General features: G+C 48.7%; 1 protein-coding gene across 6 annotated transcripts in view; it reads right to left on the reverse strand.

Annotated features, from left to right (window-relative positions):
* The window catches only part of CCDC136 (coiled-coil domain containing 136), a 98,869-nt gene that overhangs the window by 62,001 nt on the left and 15,768 nt on the right, over positions 1 to 21,100 (reverse strand). For all 6 annotated transcript variants that reach the window (XM_029615650.1, XM_029615656.1, XM_029615654.1 and 3 more), the window contains 2 exons: positions 16,021 to 16,341; positions 14,435 to 14,555 (listed from right to left, as the gene is read on the reverse strand). In XM_029615650.1, coding sequence (XP_029471510.1) covers positions 14,435 to 14,555; positions 16,021 to 16,341 — 442 coding nt within the window. The remainder of the gene's footprint in view (positions 1 to 14,434; positions 14,556 to 16,020; positions 16,342 to 21,100) is intronic.

Consider the following 21,100-nt stretch of genomic DNA (forward strand, 5'->3'; position numbering starts at 1 on the left):
TAAAGACCTCTATCATATTCCCCCTCAGCCGTCTCTTCTCTAAGCTGAACAGCCCTAACCTCTTCAGCCTTTCCTCATAGGGGAGCTGTTCCATCCCCTTTTTTTGGTTGCCCTTCTCTGTACCTTCTCCATCGCAACTATATCTTTTTTGAGATGCAGTGACCAGAACTGTACACAGAATTCAAGGTGCGGTCTCACCATGGAGCGATGTAGAGCCATTATGACATTTTCCGTTTTATTAACCATTCCCTTCCTAATAATTCCTAACATTCTGTTTGCTTTTTTGACTGCTGCAGCTCACTGAGCCAACGATTTTAAAGTATTATCCACTATGATGCCTAGATCTTTTTCCTGGGTGGTAGCTCCTAATATGGAACTACAGCTAGGGTTATTTTTCCCTATAAGCAACACCTTGCACTTGTCCACATTAAATTTCATCTGCCATTTGGATGTCCAATCTTCCAGTCTTGCAAGGTCCTCCTGTAATGTATCACAGTCTGCTTGTGATTTAACTACTCTGAATAATTTTGTATCATCCGCAAATTTGATAACCTCATTCGTCGTATTCCTTTCCAGATCATTTATATATATATATATATATATATATATATATATATATATATATATATATATTGAAAAGCACTGGTCCAAGTACAGATCCCTGATGCACTCCACTGTTTACCCTTTTCCACTGAGAAAATTGACCATTTAATCCTACTCTCTGTTTCCTGTCTTTTTTTTTTTATATAATTTAAATTTTTATTGGAGACTTTAACAAAGATAATATACAAAGTAACAAAGAACAATCTGGAACCAGAAATACACCATTGTATAGAGAAAATAAACTGCTATACTGAAACAGTCTCGATTCGTTATTTTACCTCCCTATCCCTCCCCCCTCCCTAACCCCTGGGGATCTATCGTAAACAAACATCAGTCCCTGTGCCTGCAAGAAGTACCTCAAGACAGGATTAATAAGGAAAGTCTCTCAGAGCACTGCTCGTCTATCTCTCCAATCCAGATATAATTGCCATGTGGGCCAAAATATCCCCATCCTTTTCTGTTTATGCGCTGTAATTTTACAAAGAGTATAAATCTTATCTGTTCTAGCTTGAATTTTAGCTAATGTGGGGAAAGTGGAGTCCTTCCATTTAAAAGCTATTTCGCATCTAGCCGCTGTAACAATACATTTTATAAACTGTTGAATGTATTTATCTCCCATAGGGTATTCACAGTTTAACAACGCGGTCTGGGCTGTTAAAACAATATGCATATGAGTAATTTCCGATAACCATGTAGAAACTGCCCCCCCCACAGTTGTGAAGCAGCTATGCAATCCCACCAGAGATGGAAAAAAGTTCCTTCACCCCCACATCCCTTCCAACATCTGTCCGACACAGTCGGGTATATTTGATGTAATCTAGTGGGAGTAAAATACCATCTATAAAGCAACTTAAGGCCATTTTCTACTAGGGTGGCGGATATCAGGCCCTTTCCCAAGGATTGATAGACTCCCATCCCAGAAGGTCTCTCCCTGCGATTGTCCCAAGTCCCGTTCCCATGCTCTAATGAAGGTCGGAGGTGACTTTAAGTCCTGGTTTATAAGTTTATATATCTTTGACATGAGTCTTTGTATTTTATCTGCCAACTTACAGTATGTTTCGAAGAGCACTACAGGTTGTAATAAATCATGACCCATGCCAGACTTTCGGCAATAATTTCTTAATTGTAAATAATGATAGGCTTCTCCCTGTGGCAGGCCATATCTAAGTTGCAGAGTCCTAAAATCCACCCATCCAGCACAGGTAATAATTCCTTTCGTGTGGTGTACCGCAAGGATCGGTGTTGGGACCGGTCCTGTTCAATATCTTTGTGAGCGACATTGCGGACGGGATAGAAGGTAAGGTTTGTCTTTTTGCGGATGACACAAAGATCAGCAACAGAGTGGACACGCCGGAAGGAGTGGAGAGAATGAGACGGGATCTAAGGAAACTGGAAGAGTGGTCGAAGATATGGCAGCTCAGATTCAATGCCAAGAAGTGCAAAGTCATGCATATGGGGAGTGGAAATCCGAATGAACTGTATTCGATGGGGGGGGAAAAGCTGATGTGCACGGAGCAGGAGAGGGACCTTGGGGTGATAGTGTCTAATGATATGAAGTCTGCGAAACAATGCGACAAGGCGATAGCAAAAGCCAGATGAATGCTGGGCTGCATAGAGAGAGGAATATCGAGTAAGAAAAGGGAAGTGATTATTCCCTTGTACAGGTCCTTGGTGAGGCCTCACCTGGAGTACTGTGTTCAGTTCTGGAGACCGTATCTACAAAAAGACAAAGACAAGATGGAAGCGGTACAGAGAAGGGCGACCAAGAAGGTGGAGGATCTTCATCGCATGACGTACGAGGAGAGATTGAAGAATCTAAATATGTACACCCTGGAGGAAAGGAGGAGCAGAGGTGATATGATACAGACTTTCAGATACTTGAAAGGTTTTAATGATCCAAAGACATCGACAAACCTGTTCCATAGGAAAAAAATCAGCAGAACCAGGGGTCACGATTTGAAGCTCCAGGGAGGAAGATTCAGAACCAATGTCAGGAAGTATTTCTTCACGGAGAGGGTGGTGGACGCCTGGAATGCCCTTCCGGAGGATGTGGTGAAGACCAGAACTGTGAAGGACTTCAAAGGGGCGTGGGATAAACACTGTGGATCCATAAAGTCAAGAGGCCGCCAATGAAGAGTGGGTGACTCGCCAGAATGACGGCTACTGCCTGGAGACAATACCCTTATTCAATAAACATACACATGCTTACTGTGACTCCAACATCGCTCTAAGCTTCAACAGCAAGAGGAAATGTGGAAAAATGGATTCACACTCACAAAGAGGGGAGTAGCTGGCTTGTTACGGCGGTTACTACCCCAAACCAAATAAGCCTGATGCTTCACCTTCAATGCATATACAGCATAGTTCTCTGCTTCAACGGCAGGGGAGAAGAAAAAAGGGTTCGCACTCACAAAGTGGGGAGTAGCTGGCTTGTTACGGCGGTTACTACCCCAAACCAATTGTGTCCGATACTTCACTTTCGATGCATATCCAGCATGGCTCTCTGCTTCAACAGCATGGGAGAAGACTGATACATCACGCATTTCCAGCATAGCTCCCTGCTTCAACAGCAGGGGAGAAGAAAAACAACCAATAAGGACTGTATAACATAGTCTGGGTAAAACAAATAAGCATGGGTGTAGCTTGCTTATTGCGGCGGTTACTACCCCTACTACCCCTAACTAATCAAGCTAGATATTTCAATGGTGGGGGTGGAAGGGAAATAGAACCAAGAGCTAAGAGAAACAGATAAGTATGAGAGAAAAAAACGTGTGAGGCTTGCTGGGCAGACTGGATGGGCCGTTTGGTCTTCTTCTGCCGTCATTTCTATGTTTCTATGTTTCTATGATCCAAGATTTAAAAACCATATGCGCCTTACCTGCTAGGAAGTCATTATGATAAAAGGGAGAGGAATTAACCAATCCCACTCTGTTGCCCACTAGGGTACTCTTCCACTTATCCCAGGTTTGGAGGGTATGTTGAACTGGGACAGGAAGATCCTGCATCTTAGGCCACTTTTTCCGAGGTTGCCAAACTAGAGTGTATAAAGGAAATGACCCCGAAAGTTCTCTATCCAGAGTTTCCCAGGAATCTTTCTGTGCCATTCTACCACAATACGGAGTTGAGCAGCTGCCTGGTACCACAACAGGTTAGGCACCGCCAACCCTCCATGTACTCTTGGCTGGTAGAGGACTTTTTGCGCCACCCTGGGATGCTTTCCTTGCCATATAAATTTCATAAATCAATGTTGCCATTTTAATAAAATAGGCATCGGAATATGGAATGGTATCATCTGAAATAGGTAGCAAATCCTGGGTAAGATGTTCATTTTAAAAGTGGCAATACGTCCCACCCAGGAGATGTGGTAACGATTCCACTCCTCTAACTCCCGATACATTTTTGATAATAGAGGGGGATAGTTAAGGCTAAAGATATCTTTATGAGCACCAATATAGACACATAATATTTAATTTTGTCTTTCACCCATTTAAAGGGGAAGCCTGCTTTAAGTGTTTGCACCTGGGGATCCTGCAAAGTGATGTTAAGGATTTCAGTCTTATCCCAGTTAATGGAATAACCCGACACCTTGCTATAGGATTTAATGATATCAACTACCTTCGGCAAGGATCTCAGGGGGTCCATAAGAGTCAAAATTACATCATCCGCAAACATTGCCAGTTTAGATGTAAAGCCTCCCACTTGTATGCCAAATACCTCAGGAGACTCTCGTATTTTTTGGGCTAGAGGTTCTATAAATATAGCAAATAATAAAGGTGACAAAGGGCACCCCTGTCTGGTCCCCCGTTCAACCGGAAAGTAGGTAGAATAGCCTCCGTTTATTTTTATACAAGCCCGAGGGGCATTGTATAATTTCTTTATCCAATTTATAAAAAAAACACCAAATTGCATTTTACCCAAAACCTGAAAAAGAAAGGGCCAGTGGACCAAATCAAAAGCTTTTTCAGTGTCCATGGCCATCAATTAAAAAGGGGATTTATTCCGTTTGACCCACCACAGCGAATCTAGAATTTTCCTAATATTGTCGGAGGCCATACGCCCTGGGATAAAACCCGCTTGATCGGGATGATTAAGCTGCGCTATATAGCCATTAAGTCTGCTGGCTAAGATTTTGGTTAACAATTTAAGATCGATGTTAAGCAAGGATATAGGTCTATATGAGCCACACTGAGTGGGATCACGGCCTGGCTTTGCTATTACAGTTATTCCAGCAACATTAGAATTAGAGGCCAGGGCACCACCTGAGCGTAAAGCATTAAACATTTGGGTGAGCGGTTCAGACAGTTCGCCTGCAAAACATTGGTAGAAGCGGGCAGTAAAGCCATCCAAACCAGGGGATTTACTCGCCTTCAATTGTTTAATGGCATATAAAACCTCCTTAGGAGTGATTTCATTACCCAGTGACTCACTTTGACACTCCAATAAATGTGATAAAAATACGTCCTGCAGAAAGACAGACATCGATATCCGCAGTCTTAATAGCCGAGTTGTGTTTATACAAGTCAGCATAAAATCGCAGAAAGCGACGTCTAATGTCCTCATTGGAGGTGAGCGTCAGACCTTGTTCGTCCTTAACTTTTGTTATGTTTTGCAAGCGCTTCGCTCTCAGCTTGCTAGCCAATAATTTCCTGGCCTTATTCCCTCCCTCAAAATAGGCCTGTTCTGTGTGCTCGAGGTCGTAAGCAATTTTCGCAGCGTCTAACACTGCAAGTTGAGACCTGTACCTTTCTAAATCAGTGGACAGAGTAAGAGAGGGGTTCTGCTTGTGTTGTTGTTCCAGAGCCAGTAACTGCGCAATTAGCGTCTTTCGCGCTTGCCACTCCTTTTTTTTCACATACGAAACTCTGGCTATAAGTGTCCCCCTAGTAACAGCTTTCAGACAATCCCAGATAATAATGGGTGACATCTCTGGAGTTGTATTAAAAGTAAGATATTCAGTAATACTCCGCCTACACTGTGTAAGAAAATGCTTATCCTCCAATAAACTTACGTTAAGCCTCCAAAATCGCTGACCTCAGTCATACGTAGGAAATGATAATTCCACCCAAAGTGGGGCGTGATCTGACCAAGTAAGCGAATCAATAGAGGCTTTAAGCACTCTATGGAGGAATCCCTTGTCAACAAAAATATAATCAAGCCTAGAGTAGGTGTTATGGGGTTTGGAAAAGAATGTGTAATCCTTCTGTTTGGGGAAGTGGTTCAGGAAGTACTTGTAACAGGACCCGAAGGCCACCGAGCCCTCGGGTCGTAATGGGATCCGAAGACCCCAAGCCCTCGGTCCCTACATCTGCCGGAGGTCGCGCTTGTAACAGGAGTAGTTCAAATGGCGCCCCACACAAAGTTTTAGGAACCAAATTCAAACACCATGGAGGACAAGCCTTCTGTACCAGGGACGCAAATGTTTGGCTCCTTGCAAAAAATGAACCACATCCGGGTGAGCAACCAAAGACACACTGGGGTAGATTTTACAAATTTACGCACACGCGGACTTTTGTTCGCGCACCAGACGCAAACAAGAGTACGCAGGATTTTAATAGATACGCACGTAGCCATGCGCATCTGTTAAAATCCGGAATCGGCACGCGCAAGGCTGAGCAAAATTGGCAGCCTGCGCACGCCGAGCCGCGCAGCCAGCCTCCGTTCCCTCCGAGGCCGCTCCAAAATCAGAGCGGCCTCGGAGGGAACTTTCCTTCCGCCTTCCCCCACCTTCCCCTCCCTTCCCCTACCTAACCCAGCCCTATCTAAACCCCCCCTACCTTTATTCCAGAAGTTACGCCTGCTCGAGGCAGGCGTAACTCGCACGTGCCCCCCAGAATGCCCCCGGGCCGGAACCACGCCCGCGGCCCTGCCCTGGAACGCCCCGGGTGACGCGCCATGACACGCCCCTGACACGCCCCCCAGGAAAGCCCTGGGACTTACTCGTTTCCCGGGGCTTGCACTCGCCGCCAAGCCTATCTTGCACGTGCAGGGGTGGGGGTTTGAGGTAGGTTTTCAGGGGTTACACGCGTAACTCTTTGAAAATCTACCCCACCGTGCCTCCTGCCCCTAAGGCAACCCAAGGTTGCCACCTGGACTCTTAATGAGTTGAAAGACAAACCCTTCGTCAACCCCTGCTGCAAAAAAAGATAAAACATGTGCCACTGAAGCCCGAAAGGGATCTACATTATGCTCCCTGCATCAAATCTCAAACACCTTCCACACCCGCACGTAAGCGGGTGGACTTCTTCCTTGCTTGCAACAGAGTGGTAATCACTTCCTCCAGATAACCCTCTTCTCTTAGACGCCTCCTCTCAAAAGCCAAGCCGTGAAAGAGAAGCAATCCACCTGATCCAAAAATATAGGCCCCTCGCAAAGCAGATTGGGAAGGTGAGCCAGATGAAGTGGGCTGTATACGGCAAGATTGACTAGATCCGCAAACCATGGCTGACGTGGCCATTCCGAACGCATCAGAATCACCTGCCCCAGATGAAGCTCTGCTCTTCGCAAAAGCGGTCACGGTGGAAACACATACAGAAGAATTTATTTTGGCCACGGGAGGACCAAGGCATCGAACCCTTCTGCCCTGGGTTCTCTTCTTCAGCTGAAGAATCTTGGAGCCTTGGCATTGTTGCACGTTGCCATGATGTCCATGCACGGTACTCCCCACCAGCGACGAATCAGGAGCATGGCCTCCTCCAACAACTCTCACTCTTCAGGATCCAGCTGTTGGCAACTGAGGAAATCCGCTTGAACATTGTCTAGTCCCGCAATGTGAGAAGCTGCCAGGATCTCCAAGTGGAGCTCCACCCAGTGGACTAACTCTTGTGTCTCCTGCACCACCGCCCGACTCTTAGTACCGCCCTGTTGGTTGAAGTACATCATCGTATTGTCTGACAACACTCTCACGGACTTGCCCTAAACAAGAGGAAGAAAGGCCTATAACGCCAGACGCATTACCCTTGTCTCCAGATAGTTGATGGACCAATATGTCTCCTCCAGAGACCAGAGTCCCTGCGCCACTTGAGCCTGACATATAGCCCCCCAACTGGAGATACTGGCTTGGATTGTGACCACTATCCAATCCAGAACTTCCAAAGGCATGCCGCAGGTCAGATTGTCCCAACACAGCTACAAATCCAGACTCGCTCAGGCGCCCACCGTAAGAGGACGTGGTAGATGAAACTGCTCCGAGACAGGATTCCACCTGAAGAGCAAGGCCAATTGAAGAGGATGCATATGAGCGAAGGCCCAAGGGACCAATTCCAAAGTGGAAGCCATAGACCCAAGAACCTGCAGATAATCCCAGACCTTGGGAGTTGGATTGTTGAGCAACTTGCCAATCTGTCCCTGGATCTTGAAAATCTGCTCCTCGATCAGAAAATCTTTTCCAAGCTCGGTGTTGAAGCGTGCCCCCAGAAACTCTAGAACTTGAGATGGCACCTGCTGGCTCCTGGGGAAGTTCAACACCCAGTCAAGGGACCACAAGTGACCACTGTCACTGACCGCTGACAGAGGGCCTCAGACTTCACTTGAATCAACCAGTCATCCAAATACAGATGGACCAGAACACCCTCCTGCCGCAGCGCTGCCAATACCATCACCATCACCTTTGTAAAAGTCCTTGGCGTTGTCGCCAAATCGAATGGCTGGGCGCAAAACTGAAAGTGATCTCTGAGGATCATGAACTTGAGGAACCTTTGATGGTCCAGACGAATGGGTATGTGAAGATAGGCCTCAGTGAAATCCAGATAAGCCAAAAACTCCCCCTTGCGCACCGCAGCAATCACCGACCTCAGCGTTTCCATCTGAAAACGGGGCACCTTGAGTGCCAGATTCACCTTATTTAAATCCAGAATTGGACAAAATGCGCCGTCCTCCTTCAGGACCACAAAATAAATGGAATACCTTCCTAATCCTCTTTCCTTGACTGGCACTGGCACTATGGCTCCCAAGAGACAGAGACGATTGACGGTTTCTCAAACCACTCGCTGTTTCTGCTTGTAAGTGCAAGGGGACTTCATGAACAAATCTTTTATCAGCCAAGCAAATTCTAATGTGTGACTGTGTTCTATCACACTTAGGACCCATTGGTCTGATTTTGACCCACTCCTTGAGAAATAACTTTAACCAACCTCTGATGCATGGAGCCGAGGAGTGGGCTGGCCCCGCTTCATTAGGAGGATTTGACACCAGAGGCCCCTTGAGCAAAACCATTTCTGACCGGTCTCCGGCCTCGAAAGAATTGGTTCCAAGACTACTGCCTTCTGGCTCCCAGCCGGAGGACTGATTCCCAGCCAGAGGACAAAACTGTCAGGAATGCCAGCTCGACTGGAAACAAGACCGTGTCAAGGAGAAACTTCTGCCGAGCCTCGACTTGTCCTCTGGCAACTTGTACCCTTTAGTCGCCCCAAGTAGCTTGACTAGTTGCTCTAAGTCCTCTCCAAAAAGCAACTTCCCCGTAAAAGGAAGCGACCCAGCTGGGACTTAGACCAAACATCCGCAGACCAGTTCCTTAACCAAAGAAGCCTTTAGGCGGAAAACCACAGACATCATCGACCGAGAGGAAGTGCGTATCAGGTCATACAAGGTATCCGCCCCATAGGCCACAATGGCCTCTAGCCGTTCAGCCTGCTGTGCATCCTCCATAGATAACAACTTGTCGGACTGCAATTGCTGCACCCGACACAACCCAGAATGGAGCATAAAGCTGCGGCACACAGCGGCACAAATGCCCATTACTGAAACCTCAAAAATCTTCTTGAGATGTAGCTCCAACTTCCAATCCTGCATATCCTTAAGTGCCGCCGATCAAGCTACTGGGATTGTCATCTTCTTCGTCACAGCCAACACCAAAGCATCTACTTTGGGCATGCGCAGGAGGTCCAATGTGTCCTCAGGCAGAGGATACAACCTCTCCATGGCTCTGCCAACCTTTAAGCCCCTATCCAGAGTCTCCCACTCCTGGAGAACCAGTTCCTTCGCCATCTGGTGAAACAGAAAAGTTTTGGTTGGTGTTCTCAGACTTCGCATGACCCTCGTGATCTGAATCCGTCTGGAGCTCTTTAATACCTAGTTCACTAAGAACACAGGGATTCAAGGGCCACAATTCCTCCCAGCGAAAGAGGCGGACCACCTTTGGGTCATCCTCCTCCACCGGAGCCTCATCCGGGTCCATACCTTCCGAGCTCTCTGAGGTATCTCCCAGCTTTCCCTGGGGCAACTGGTGAGCCAGAACCCTTCTGACTGGTTGCTCCACCAGGAGAAAGGATCGGGATCTCTTAGTCATCGAGGCATCCTGCCAGTCCATTGGCTTGAGGTGGCGATGTCCAGCCACCCTTTTTGCCAAAAAAGCCTTGTGCATTATTAAAACAAAATCTAGGGAAAAATCCCCTGCTCCCTCAGGCTCCTGCTCCAGTAGGTCCTCCTCATCATCATCACACAGAGGATCCTGGGGCTCCCGGGGCTCTGAAGTCCTTTGCTCAACCAGCAAAAGAAGTGGGGGCAGGGCAGCCTCCCTGCAGGCCCTGTCAGAAGTGGCTGCAAAGGAAGACAAAATGGCCGCCGTTCCTGCTAAAACAATGAAGGCACCGCTGGACTGCTCAGACTCTCCCTCGCTCACTGTGGAGAATTGCTGCCTGCTAGCAGCCCCCGCACTCCCCGAGCCTGCCTTCACCGCCAGCATCACAGCAGGAGCAAAGGCCGGTATGGGAGAGTCATGAGTGTGTGCCCCCACATGCTACGTACTGCTGGGAAACTTAGTCCTGCTTTTTTTTTTTTTCAAATGAGCTGCTGGCGCACCGACAGAAAGAAAATGGGACAGCCAACGACCCACGAGACGCCAAAGAGGAGAAGCACTTGACCGGCAACAAAAAGGCAAAGAGGAACTTTTTTTTTTTTTTTAAATAAAACATTATACTTGCTGCAGGCTCCGGCTATCCATCTGAGGGGGGGGGGGGAGAGGGAACTGGCCCCACCAGATATCTTCCCCCTCAACAGGTAAGCCAACAGGCAAAATCAGGAGTTTCCAACCCCTCCCGCAATTAAGCTCCTCTACCTGAAGGGATGGCCCTACTAGGACCTACCGACCTTCAGGGAGGGATAAAAGAAAAACACCTCCAATCTTTTTCCCTAATATTCTTCTTTTTAACACTCTTCAGGCTGCAGGATTTGCACCACCTTCCATCTGCTGGAGACAGAATAATACTGAGGGACTGCAGGTGGTGCACCAGGTTATGTTACAGTGTCAGTAAAACTTTCTCTGTCTCCATCTGCTGGAAGGGAGGCAAAACCCAGGAGTCTGGACTATTCTGGATACGTACAGGGACTTATGTTTAAACTTTTGTGGTGTCTTTTTATATGTGTGGTTTGTCTTTGTTGTGTTTTTTTTGTGATGTTTTTAGAATGAATAAATAAGGGGAAATGTAAATATGTGTATTGAGATTAAGCTAATGGAATGACAAGAGTTTTTGCAAAACTGTGTAAGACTTTTACATTACAGTTAAATTATAAACAATTATAAATAATTGCAAATTATAAATAAAGAGTTTTCTAAGGTTTTGTGATCTACTTTTTTGCACTGTTCTAGTCAGATGTCATTATTATTTGTATAATGTCGACATATGTTATATCATGTTAGTTTTATTGATATAGGTGGATATAGGTGGATGACAAATATTTTAATAAATAAATAGATATGTAACTTTGTTACCCGCCCGGAGATTTCAAAGGCATGGAATACAAATAATTTGTTATATCATGTTAGTTTTATTGATATAGGTGGATATAGGTGGATGACAAATATTTTAATAAATAAATAGATATGTAACTTTGTTACCCGCCCGGAGATTTCAAAGGCATGGAATACAAATAATTTAAAATAAAATAAATAAATAAATGCTGCTAGTAGAAGATAAACAAAAAAGAATAGCCAGGGACTTGAAGGTTTATCCTCCCCTCCACAGAGAATCTCTGTTTCAAGGCAAGGAAAAGAGTGAAACAAGGTGACACAGACTTAGCCTTGATATTGAGTGTGAACCCTGGGACTCCCTGAAGTTTACCTGTGTTGGGATGGGAGGGTTTAACACACTGAAAAGAAAATACTGGTAAGCTTGGTTTAGTTTGGATTACGTCTTTCTGCAGGAAAATCTGCATTCAACGTGTTACGAAAATACATCAATGTGAACTGCGACATTTTTCTTTAATTCACAGTATTCAAGCAGTGAGGAAGTAACGACAATGAAAGTATGTTAGCAGATTTGCAGGGAAGAAAATTAATAAATAACCTAGAATTACAGTCTGGTTGCCAAGCATGCTATGTTCAAGGATCTGGAAAACTATAAATGCTCCAGAGAGGTCCAACTCCAGGAAGTTATTTCTTGGTGAAAACCAAGCACAAGGATGGAGATGTGAAGATTTGATCATAAGAAAATAAGATACGCCATACTGGGTCAGACCAAGGGTCCATCAAGCCCAGTATCCTGTATCCAACAGTATCCAATCCAAGTCACAAGTGCCTGGCAAGTACTCAAACATTAAATAGCTCCCATGCTACCAATGCCAGCAACCAGCAGTGACTATTCCCTAATGATTAATAGCAGTTTATGAACTTCTCCAGGAACTTATCCAAACCTTTTTTAAGCCCAGCTACACTAACTGCCCTAACCCCATATCCTCAAGCAATGAATTCCAGAGCTTAATTCTTCATTGAGTGAAAAAGAATTTTCTCCAATTTGTTTTAAATGTGCTACTTGCTGACTTCATGGAGTGCCCCCTAGTCCTTGTATTATCTGAGAGTAAATAACCCTTTCACATTTACCCATTCAAGTCCTTTTATGATTTTGTAGACCTATCATATCCCCCCTCAGCCATCTCTTCTCCAAGGTGAACAGCCCTTACCTCTTTATCCTTTCCTCATAGGGGAGCTATTCCATGCCATATTTTTATTGCACACATAACAAGCCAAATACAAAAGATGTCATACCATCATTACAAAACTAAACTACAGAAGTTGGCTATCATGAAAAATGTAATGTGGTGCAAAATAAAGCCCATTTAAAACTAAAAAGAACCCCCCTTCACCCTCCCTCCCTTTATTTGTATATAATCAACGGGATAATATAAAACCTCCTAATCGGGAACTGTTCCATCCCCTTTATCATTTTGGTTGCCCTTCTCTGTACCTTCTCCATCGCAACTATATCTTTTTTGAGATGCTGCGACCAGAATTGCACACAGTATTCAAGGTGCGGTCTCACCATGGAGCGATACAGAGGCATTATGACATTTTCCATTTTATTCGCCACTACCTTCCTAATAATTCCTAACATTCTGTTTGGTTTCTGACCGCCACCACACAGACACCGTGTAGCTGATCTGGACCTCATCAGCCACACGGTGTTTGTGAAGGTTCCCATGGGTACCTTACCCTCTCAGTCCATGCCCCAAGTGGATGGCTATCTGCCATGGTCTGCCATCAGGACAATAAGTCAGTCTGACAGCCTTTATCTATTTACTTCCTTGCAGTCATGCTAAGGGTTCTTTTCTTTTGGCGTAAGTCTGCCTGCAACTTGTCGAGAGCCAATGCACCACCAATAAAACTGGGCTCACCAGGAGCTTTATAACAAACACAATGCCCCCCCTCCTTCCCCCCCCCCCTCAAATGCCTAGCTCGCTTACAGGCCGACTCAGTAAAAGTCACGGGAGAGCGGGCGAGTGCCCGCTCTCCTATTCGCGCGATTCAGTATTTAAATGAGGGCCCGCTGTAAAAAGAGGCGTTAAGGACACTAGCGCGTCCCTAGCGCCTCTTTTTTGACAGGAGCGGCGGCTGTCAGCGGGTTTGACAGCCGACGCTCAATTTTGCCGGCGTCAGTTCTCAAGCCCACTGACAGCCACGAGTTCGGAAACCGGACTCGAGGCTGAGCATCCGGTTTTCAACCCGCGAGCCACGGGCCCATTTCAAATTTTTTTTTTTATTATTTTTAATTATTTTTTACTTTGGGACCTCCGACTTAATATCGCCATGATATTAAGTTGGTGCCGGCAGAAATTAGCGCCTACCTCTGGGTAGGCGCTAATTTCTGAAAGTAAAATGTGCGGCTTGGCTGCAAATTTTCTTAGTGAATCACGCGGAAATAACTAATAGGGCCATCAACATGCATTTGCATGTTGCGGGCGCTATTAGTTTCGAGGGGGGGTTGGAAGCGTGTTTTTGACGCACTATTACCCCTTACTGAATAAGGGGTAAAGCTAGCGCATCGAAAACGCATGTCCAAACGCGGGCTAACAGTGCGCTCTGCCGGAGCGCACTGTACTGTATCGGCCTGTTAGAACTTTCTACAGCTGCCCTCTCTGCTTCCAGGGCCCAGCAAAGCCAGTCAGATGCTCCTTCACCCCCAGACCTAGACCCTAAAGTGGTTCATCCCATACTTTGGGATTTGTCTGTCTTTCTCCTCTCCCAGATCTAAACCCCTGCTGACACTCCTCTTCTAACTCTCTCCCTCTGTACACCCCATCCATTTCTCCCTCCTGCCTCTTCTTTCCCCCAGACCTCTGGGTATGGCTGTTGAGGGGTAGAGCTCTAGCTCACACTCTGCAGAGGCTCCTCCCCAAACACACCTTATTTTTTCATCTTCTCTTATTTTTCCTAGGCCTAACTTTAAGTTGTCTCTTGGTCCCGGGGTTGGTTTACAACTCTTCTGGTTTCCTTTTTTTTTTTAGGTGAGTTGACCCTTTCTGTTGTGGGGCAGGCAAGTAGACCCTGTCACGGTGGCCGTCCTGTAAGGCAGATCCACATATTTTAAGACACCCAGCCCATGCCCTCTCACTGGCCATTTACCTGGACTTCTGTCCCTCCATCTGCAGGAGCAGCTGTCCCTTCAGCAGGCTGTTACTGTCTTGCAGAAGCTGGCGCTCCTCCGTCAGGTGGTGACACCGATCACGGAGACACTCCAGTTCATCTGGCAAAGGAAAAGAAGGAAGAGACTTGAATCCCAGTATTTACAGGGGTTGACCTGGGGCTCGGTACAAGAGGATACCTACTCATGAAGAAAGAGGCGTGAGGGAAGAAGAGACTGCTAACCTCCATGTTACCTGACCATGAAGGGGAGCAGTGTGAGGGAAGGAGAGACTGCTGACCTCCATGGTACCTGACCATGAAGGGGAGTGGTGTGAGGGAAGGAGAGACTGCTGGCCTCCGTGTTACCTGACCATGAAGGGGAGTGGTGTGAGGGAAGGAGAGACTGCTGGCCTCTGTGTTACCTGACCATGGAAGGAGAGGTGTGAGGGAAGAACAGACTGCTGACCTCCGCATTACCTCACCATGGAGGGGAGAGATGTGGGGAAAGGAGAGGCTGCTGGCCTCCATGTTACCTGACCATGAAGAGGACCAGTGTGAGGGAAGGAGAGACTGCTGACCTCCACGTTACCCGAGAATGAAGGGGAGCGGTGTGAGGGAAGGAGAGACTGCTGACCTCCGTGTTACCTGAGAATGAAGGAGAGACTGCTGGCCTCCACATTACCTGAGAATGAAGGGGAGCGGTGAGAGGGAAGGAGAGACTGCTGGCCTCCACATTACCTGAGAATGAAGGGGAGCGGTGAGAGGGAAGGAGAGACTGCTGACCTCCACATTACCTGAGAATGAAGGGGAGCGGTGAGAGGGAAGGAGAGACTGCTGACCCCCACGTTACCTGAGAATGAAGGGGAGCGGTGAGAGGGAAGAAGAGACTGCTGACTCCCACATTACCTGAGAATGAAGGGGAGCGGTGAGAGGGAAGGAGAGACTGCTGACTCCCACATTACCTGAGAATGAAGGGGAGCGGTGAGAGGGAAGGAGAGACTGCTGACCTCTGAGTTATCTGGTCATAGAGAGCAGTGAGAGGGAGAGGCTGCTGATGCCTCCTTAGATCTCACAGTTTATATGCCGACAACCTTACTCTGCTTTATTTTCACAGATTTGTCAGAGAATTCCCATAGGACACTGATATGCCTTTTGTGCGACCCTTTAATTAGAGGCAACAGAAATAATCATTCAAACAAACACTTATAAATTGGGTCCTGTCTTTAAATCTGGCTCTTAAAAGTCTCCCCTCCGATGAAACTGGAGAAGTCTTTTTCCTGCAGCCTGCGAGGAACCCCCTATGGGGGGTGAAGTGAAAAAGTCCCTAATCCCTGGACATACAGTGCAATCAATAACTCCTCCCTCGTTTTTATTCTAATGTGAATGGATTGAGTTTGTGCACATCCTTGTGTGCCCTATGGCTGTGTGTGTGTGTGTGTGTAAGGACCGTATACATCAGTACGTTAGGTGCACTGCGCTTGTGCGTCAGGGCAGGGGCAAGCTGCGAACCGGACGGCAGCGAGCGCGGCCGTGTTTCCCCGGTGCCGTGGCCCTGCGCGCCCCGCCCTCCTCCCCTGCAGTTTTACCTTGCAGCCGGGCCAGCTCTGCCGGCGTGCTCTCCTGAGTCCCCCAGCTCTTCATGTGGATCTCGGCCCGGAGGCTGGTGATCTCCAGCTCGTACTCCTGCCTCATCTGCTCCAGCTTCAGCAGCTCGGCCCGCAGCCGGCACAGCTCCTCCTGCAGGGTGGCGATGTCGTTCTCCCGCTCCGCCGCCACCTCCTCGGCCGCCTGCCGCAGCGCCTGCACCTCCTCCTGCGCCGAGCGCAGCTCCTCCTCCACCTCCTGCAGCTCGCTCTCCTTCTCCTCCTCCAGGCTGTCGATCTCCTCCTGCACCGAGCGCAGCTGGGCTGCAGCGGGCACACAGGCGACCAGCGTTGTTGGGCGTGCAAAAAAAAAATGTGAGCGCTCGGGCAACAATCCCACCCCACCCACCCACCCCCCCCCCCCGACGGAGGCGGACACTGGCACTTTGTGATGCTGCCTAGAGGAAGGAGAGGCTGCAAGCAGACCTAAGGGAACTCAATAACTGCCCTATCCAGGAGGGGGCTTACTGGCAACCCAGCCAGGAGCATTATCAGCCGGAAATTACCCTACACAGATTATTGGAAACCTACACAGGGCATTAACTGCCAGTAAAGGAAAATTAGTTTCTTACCTGATAATTTTCGTTCCTGTAGTACCAAGGATCAGTCCAGGACACCTGGGTTGTGACTCCGCACCAGTAGATGGAGACAGATTAAAACTTGTGGGCGGAGCCATATATAAGCCCCTGTGCCAGTCACAGCCCCTCAGTCATACGTAATGTCAAAGTAGAAAATCCAAAAGCCAACATAGCTAACTGTAGAAATTCACTAAGAAAACCAAAAAACAACTACAACACCCCTACAGGAAAACAGACTCCCCAACCGGGAGAGCGAACAAAACAAGGGGTCAGCGTATTAAAAAACAACAATGAGCGGACTCTCCGTTACTATAGCGCAATACTGCGGGCGGGATCCTGGACTGATCCTTGGTACTACAGGAACGAAAATTATCAGGTAAGAAACTAATTTTCCTTTCCCTGTACGTACCAGGATCAGTCCAGGACACCTGGGATGTACCAGAGCTAAGTTACCGAGGGTGGGAAGCAGAGAGTCCCGCTCGGAGTACCCTCTCTCCAAATCCCCCAGCATCAGCAGCCTGAACATCCAACCGGTAATTTTTAATGAATGTATGCAACGATTTCCAGGTAGCCGCCCTACAAATCTCTTGAGGCGATACCTGAGAAAATTCCGCCCAAGACGCAGCATGAGACCTCGTTGAATGAGCACGAAGACCCACCGGCGGTGATTTACCGCGCAAAATGTACGCGGAACCAATGGCCTCCTTGAGCCAACGGGCGATCGTCGTGCGGGACGCAGCAGAACCTTTCTTTGGACCCGATGTCAACACAAACAGATGATCCGTCAACCGAAAAGAATTTGTGACCTCTAGATAGCGAAGAAGAGACCTCCGCACATCTAGCTTTCTCAAGTCCCTTGATTTCGGGTCAGAAGACTCCCCTACCGCAAAAGAAGGAAGTTCAACTGATTGATTCAAATGAAAAGCCAATACGACCTTAGGCAGAAAAGATGGAACGGTCCGCAAGGAAACCCCCGAATCGGAAATGCGCAAGAAGGGCTCCCTACAGGACAAAGCCTGCAACTCGGAAACTCGACGAGCGGACGCAATCGCTATCAGGAATACAGTCTTCAACGTGAGATCTTTGATCGTAGACCGCTTAAGAGGCTCAAACGGAGCTGAGCATAAGGCCGAGAGCACCCAGTTGAGGTTCCAAGATGGACAAGGGAACCGCAAAGGAGGACGGAGGTGTTTCGCTCCCCTAAGAAAACGGGAAATATCAGGGTGGAGAGCCAGGGAGACTCCCCTGACTTTACCACGCAAACAACCAAGCGCCGACACTTGGACCCGTAGGGAACTGCATGCTAAACCTTTGGCCAGCCCAGCCTGGAGAAAAGCCAAAATATCAGGAATAGTAGCGGAAGTGGGATCCAGACCCCGCTCTACGCACCACTCTTCAAAAACTACCCAGACTCTAACATAAGCCAGAGATGTAGACTGCTTCCTGGATCTCAGCAATGTGGCAACTAACGCATCTGAGTAACCTTTGCGCTTCAAACGATTCCTCTCAAAAGCCATGCCGCGAGACAGAAGTGATCCGCATCCTCTAAACAGACGGGGCCCTGACGAAGGAGCCCCGGAAACCCCTGTAGACGAAGGGGCGGCGCCACCGACAATTGGATCAGATCCGCAAACCACGGACAGCGCGGCCATTCCGGCGCCACCATGATCACGTTAAACGGGTGCAATTCTATGCGCCGCAGGATTTTGCCGATCATGGGCCACGGTGGGAACACATACAGTAGCACCTCCGCTGGCCAGGGAAGAGCTAATGCGTCGACCCCTTCTGCTCCTCTTTCTCGTCGACGACTGAAAAATCTCAGAGCTTTTGAGTTGTGCCACGTGGCCATCAGGTCCATGTGGGGCGTTCCCCAAGTCCTGCAAATGAGAAGAAACGCTTCTTCCGCCAGCTCCCACTCTCCCGGATCCAGGTGGTGCCGGCTGAGGAAGTCCGCCTGGACATTGTCGACTCCTGCTATGTGAGACGCAGCGAGATCGCTGAGATGCCGCTCTGCCCAGGCCATCAAGGAACGCGCTTCCTCCGCTACTTGAGGGCTTTTCGTCCCGCCCTGGCGATTGATGTAAGCCACGGTGGTAGCGTTGTCCGACAATACTCGGATCGCCTTTCCTCGTACGAGGGGTAGAAAAGCTTGCAATGCCAGACAGACCGCCCTGGACTCTAGGCGGTTGATAGACCACCGGGTCTGATCTTCTGACCACAGACCTTGAACCGATTTCCCTTGGCAGACTGCACCCCAACCGGAAAGACTGGCATCTGTGGTCACCACTGTCCAGTTGGGAAGGAGAAGAGATACTCCACAGGAGAGATGTTTGGAGTCCAGCCACCAGCTCAGGCTGGAGCGCGCCTGACTGTCGAGATGCAGTGGAAGATAAAATTCCTCTGAAATCGGTTTCCAGCGGGAAAGCAATGAAAACTGCAGCGGCCGTAGGTGAACGAATGCCCAAGGGACTAACGCCAGCGTGGAGGACATAGATCCGAGAACCGTCAGGTAATCGCAGACTCGCGGACGGTGCTGAGACAAAAGCCGTCGCACCTGAGACTGTAATTTGCATATCCGTTCCTGAGAGAGAATCACTCTGCCCCGTTTTGTGTCGAAGACGGCTCCTAGATACTCCAAGGACTGAGTGGGTTCCAGATGACTCTTGTTGTAGTTGACCACCCAGCCCAGGGACTGCAAGAATTGAAGCACCTTGGCTACTGCCTGCCGACACAAGCTCTCTGACTTCGCCCGAATCAGCCAATCGTCGAGGTAAGGGTGAACCAGGAGGCCTTCCCGACGTAAGTGCGCCGCCACCACCACCATCACTTTCGTGAATGTCCGAGGCGCTGTCGCCAGGCCGAACGGAAGAGCCCGGAACTGGAAGTGTCTTCCCAGAATGCAAAACCGTAGGAACCGCTGGAACGCTGGTTGGATGCCCACATGAAGGTATGCTTCTGTGAGATCTAGTGACGCAAGGAATTCTCCTGGCCGCACTGATGCAATCACCGAACGAATGGTCTCCATCTTGAAGTGAGGGACCCGAAGGCATCTGTTGACTCCTTTGAGATCCAGAATGGGTCGGAAAGTGCCGTCTTTCTTGGGAACTATGAAGTAAATGGAATAACGGCCCTTGCCGTACTGATCGGCCGGAACCGGAGAGATGGCCCCCAAGCTTTCTAGTCTTCGAATGGTATCTAGCACCGCCGCTTTCTTCTTGGGATCTTTGCAGGGCGAGACCAGGAATTTGTCCACTGGGATGCGAGCAAAATCTAACTCGTAACCGTGTCTTATCACATTGAGGACCCACTGATCCGACGTAATGATGGCCCATTCCTCGAGGAACAAGGATAGATGCGCCCCCACGTTTGGGACAACGTGCTGAGGACGCAAGGAGGGATGGGCCGGCCGAACTTCATTGCGAAGGCTTGGACCCCGCACCCGACGGGGCTCCTCCTTGCCTGCCAAAACGTTTGCCTCGAAAGGACTGCTGCCAGTGAGTGTTCCGAGAAGAGGACGGTCTATAAGAGGACCCGGTGGATCTTTGTGGCCTGGACTTTCGGGATCCCCGGAAACGAGCTCTGCTGGAAAAAGAAGAGCGCGCCCGGGCCCTATCCTCTGGCAGCTTAAACGCTCGGTTCTCACCTAGAGAAACCATTAAGTCATCTAACTCCTTTCCGAACAGCAATTTCCCTTTAAAGGGTAACGCCCCGAGGTGAGCCTTGGACGAACCATCCGCCGCCCAGTTGCGTAGCCAAAGAAGACGGCGTGCCGACACCGCTGCTACCATGGACCTAGCTGAAGTGCGTAAAAGATCATGGAGCGCATCAGCCCCATATGCAATAGCCGCTTCCAACCTATCTGCTTGGGAAGCCTCCTCCGGAGAGAGATCCGCATTAGCCTGCAATACTTGGGCCCAGCGCAGACTAGCACGCATAGCAAAGTTCGTGCAAATGGCAGCTCGTACTCCTAGGGCGGAAACCTCAAAAATCTTTTTGAGTTGAACCTCCAACTTTCGGTCCTGAATATCCCGGAGGGCTGTTGCTCCCGTGACCGGGATGGTAGACCTCTTCGTGACAGCGGAGACCGCCGCATCCACCTTCGGGAATCTGAGGAGTTCCAACGCCTCCTCCGGTAAAGGGTAGAGCTTATCCATGGCTTTGCTGACTTTCAAACCCAGCTCCGGAGTATCCCATTCCTTGAAGAGGATATCCATGGATGAGAAATGAAAAGGGAAGGCGACCGCCGGCCCTGTGAGGCCGAGCAAAACGGGATCCATGTTCGCCTCCTGGCGGACCACCACTGGGGGAGCCTCAATCCCCAGCTCCTGGAGAATGGCTGGGATGAGAGGTGACAGTTCCTCTCTGCGGAATAGCCGCACCACCTTGGGGTCATCCCCGTCTAAGGCCTGTGCACCTTTCCCTGCACTAGGCTGTGCCGTTGCATC

The sequence above is a fragment of the Rhinatrema bivittatum genome, chromosome 9 (genome assembly GCF_901001135.1).
Source record: "Rhinatrema bivittatum chromosome 9, aRhiBiv1.1, whole genome shotgun sequence".
Lineage (NCBI taxonomy): Eukaryota > Metazoa > Chordata > Amphibia > Gymnophiona > Rhinatrematidae > Rhinatrema > Rhinatrema bivittatum.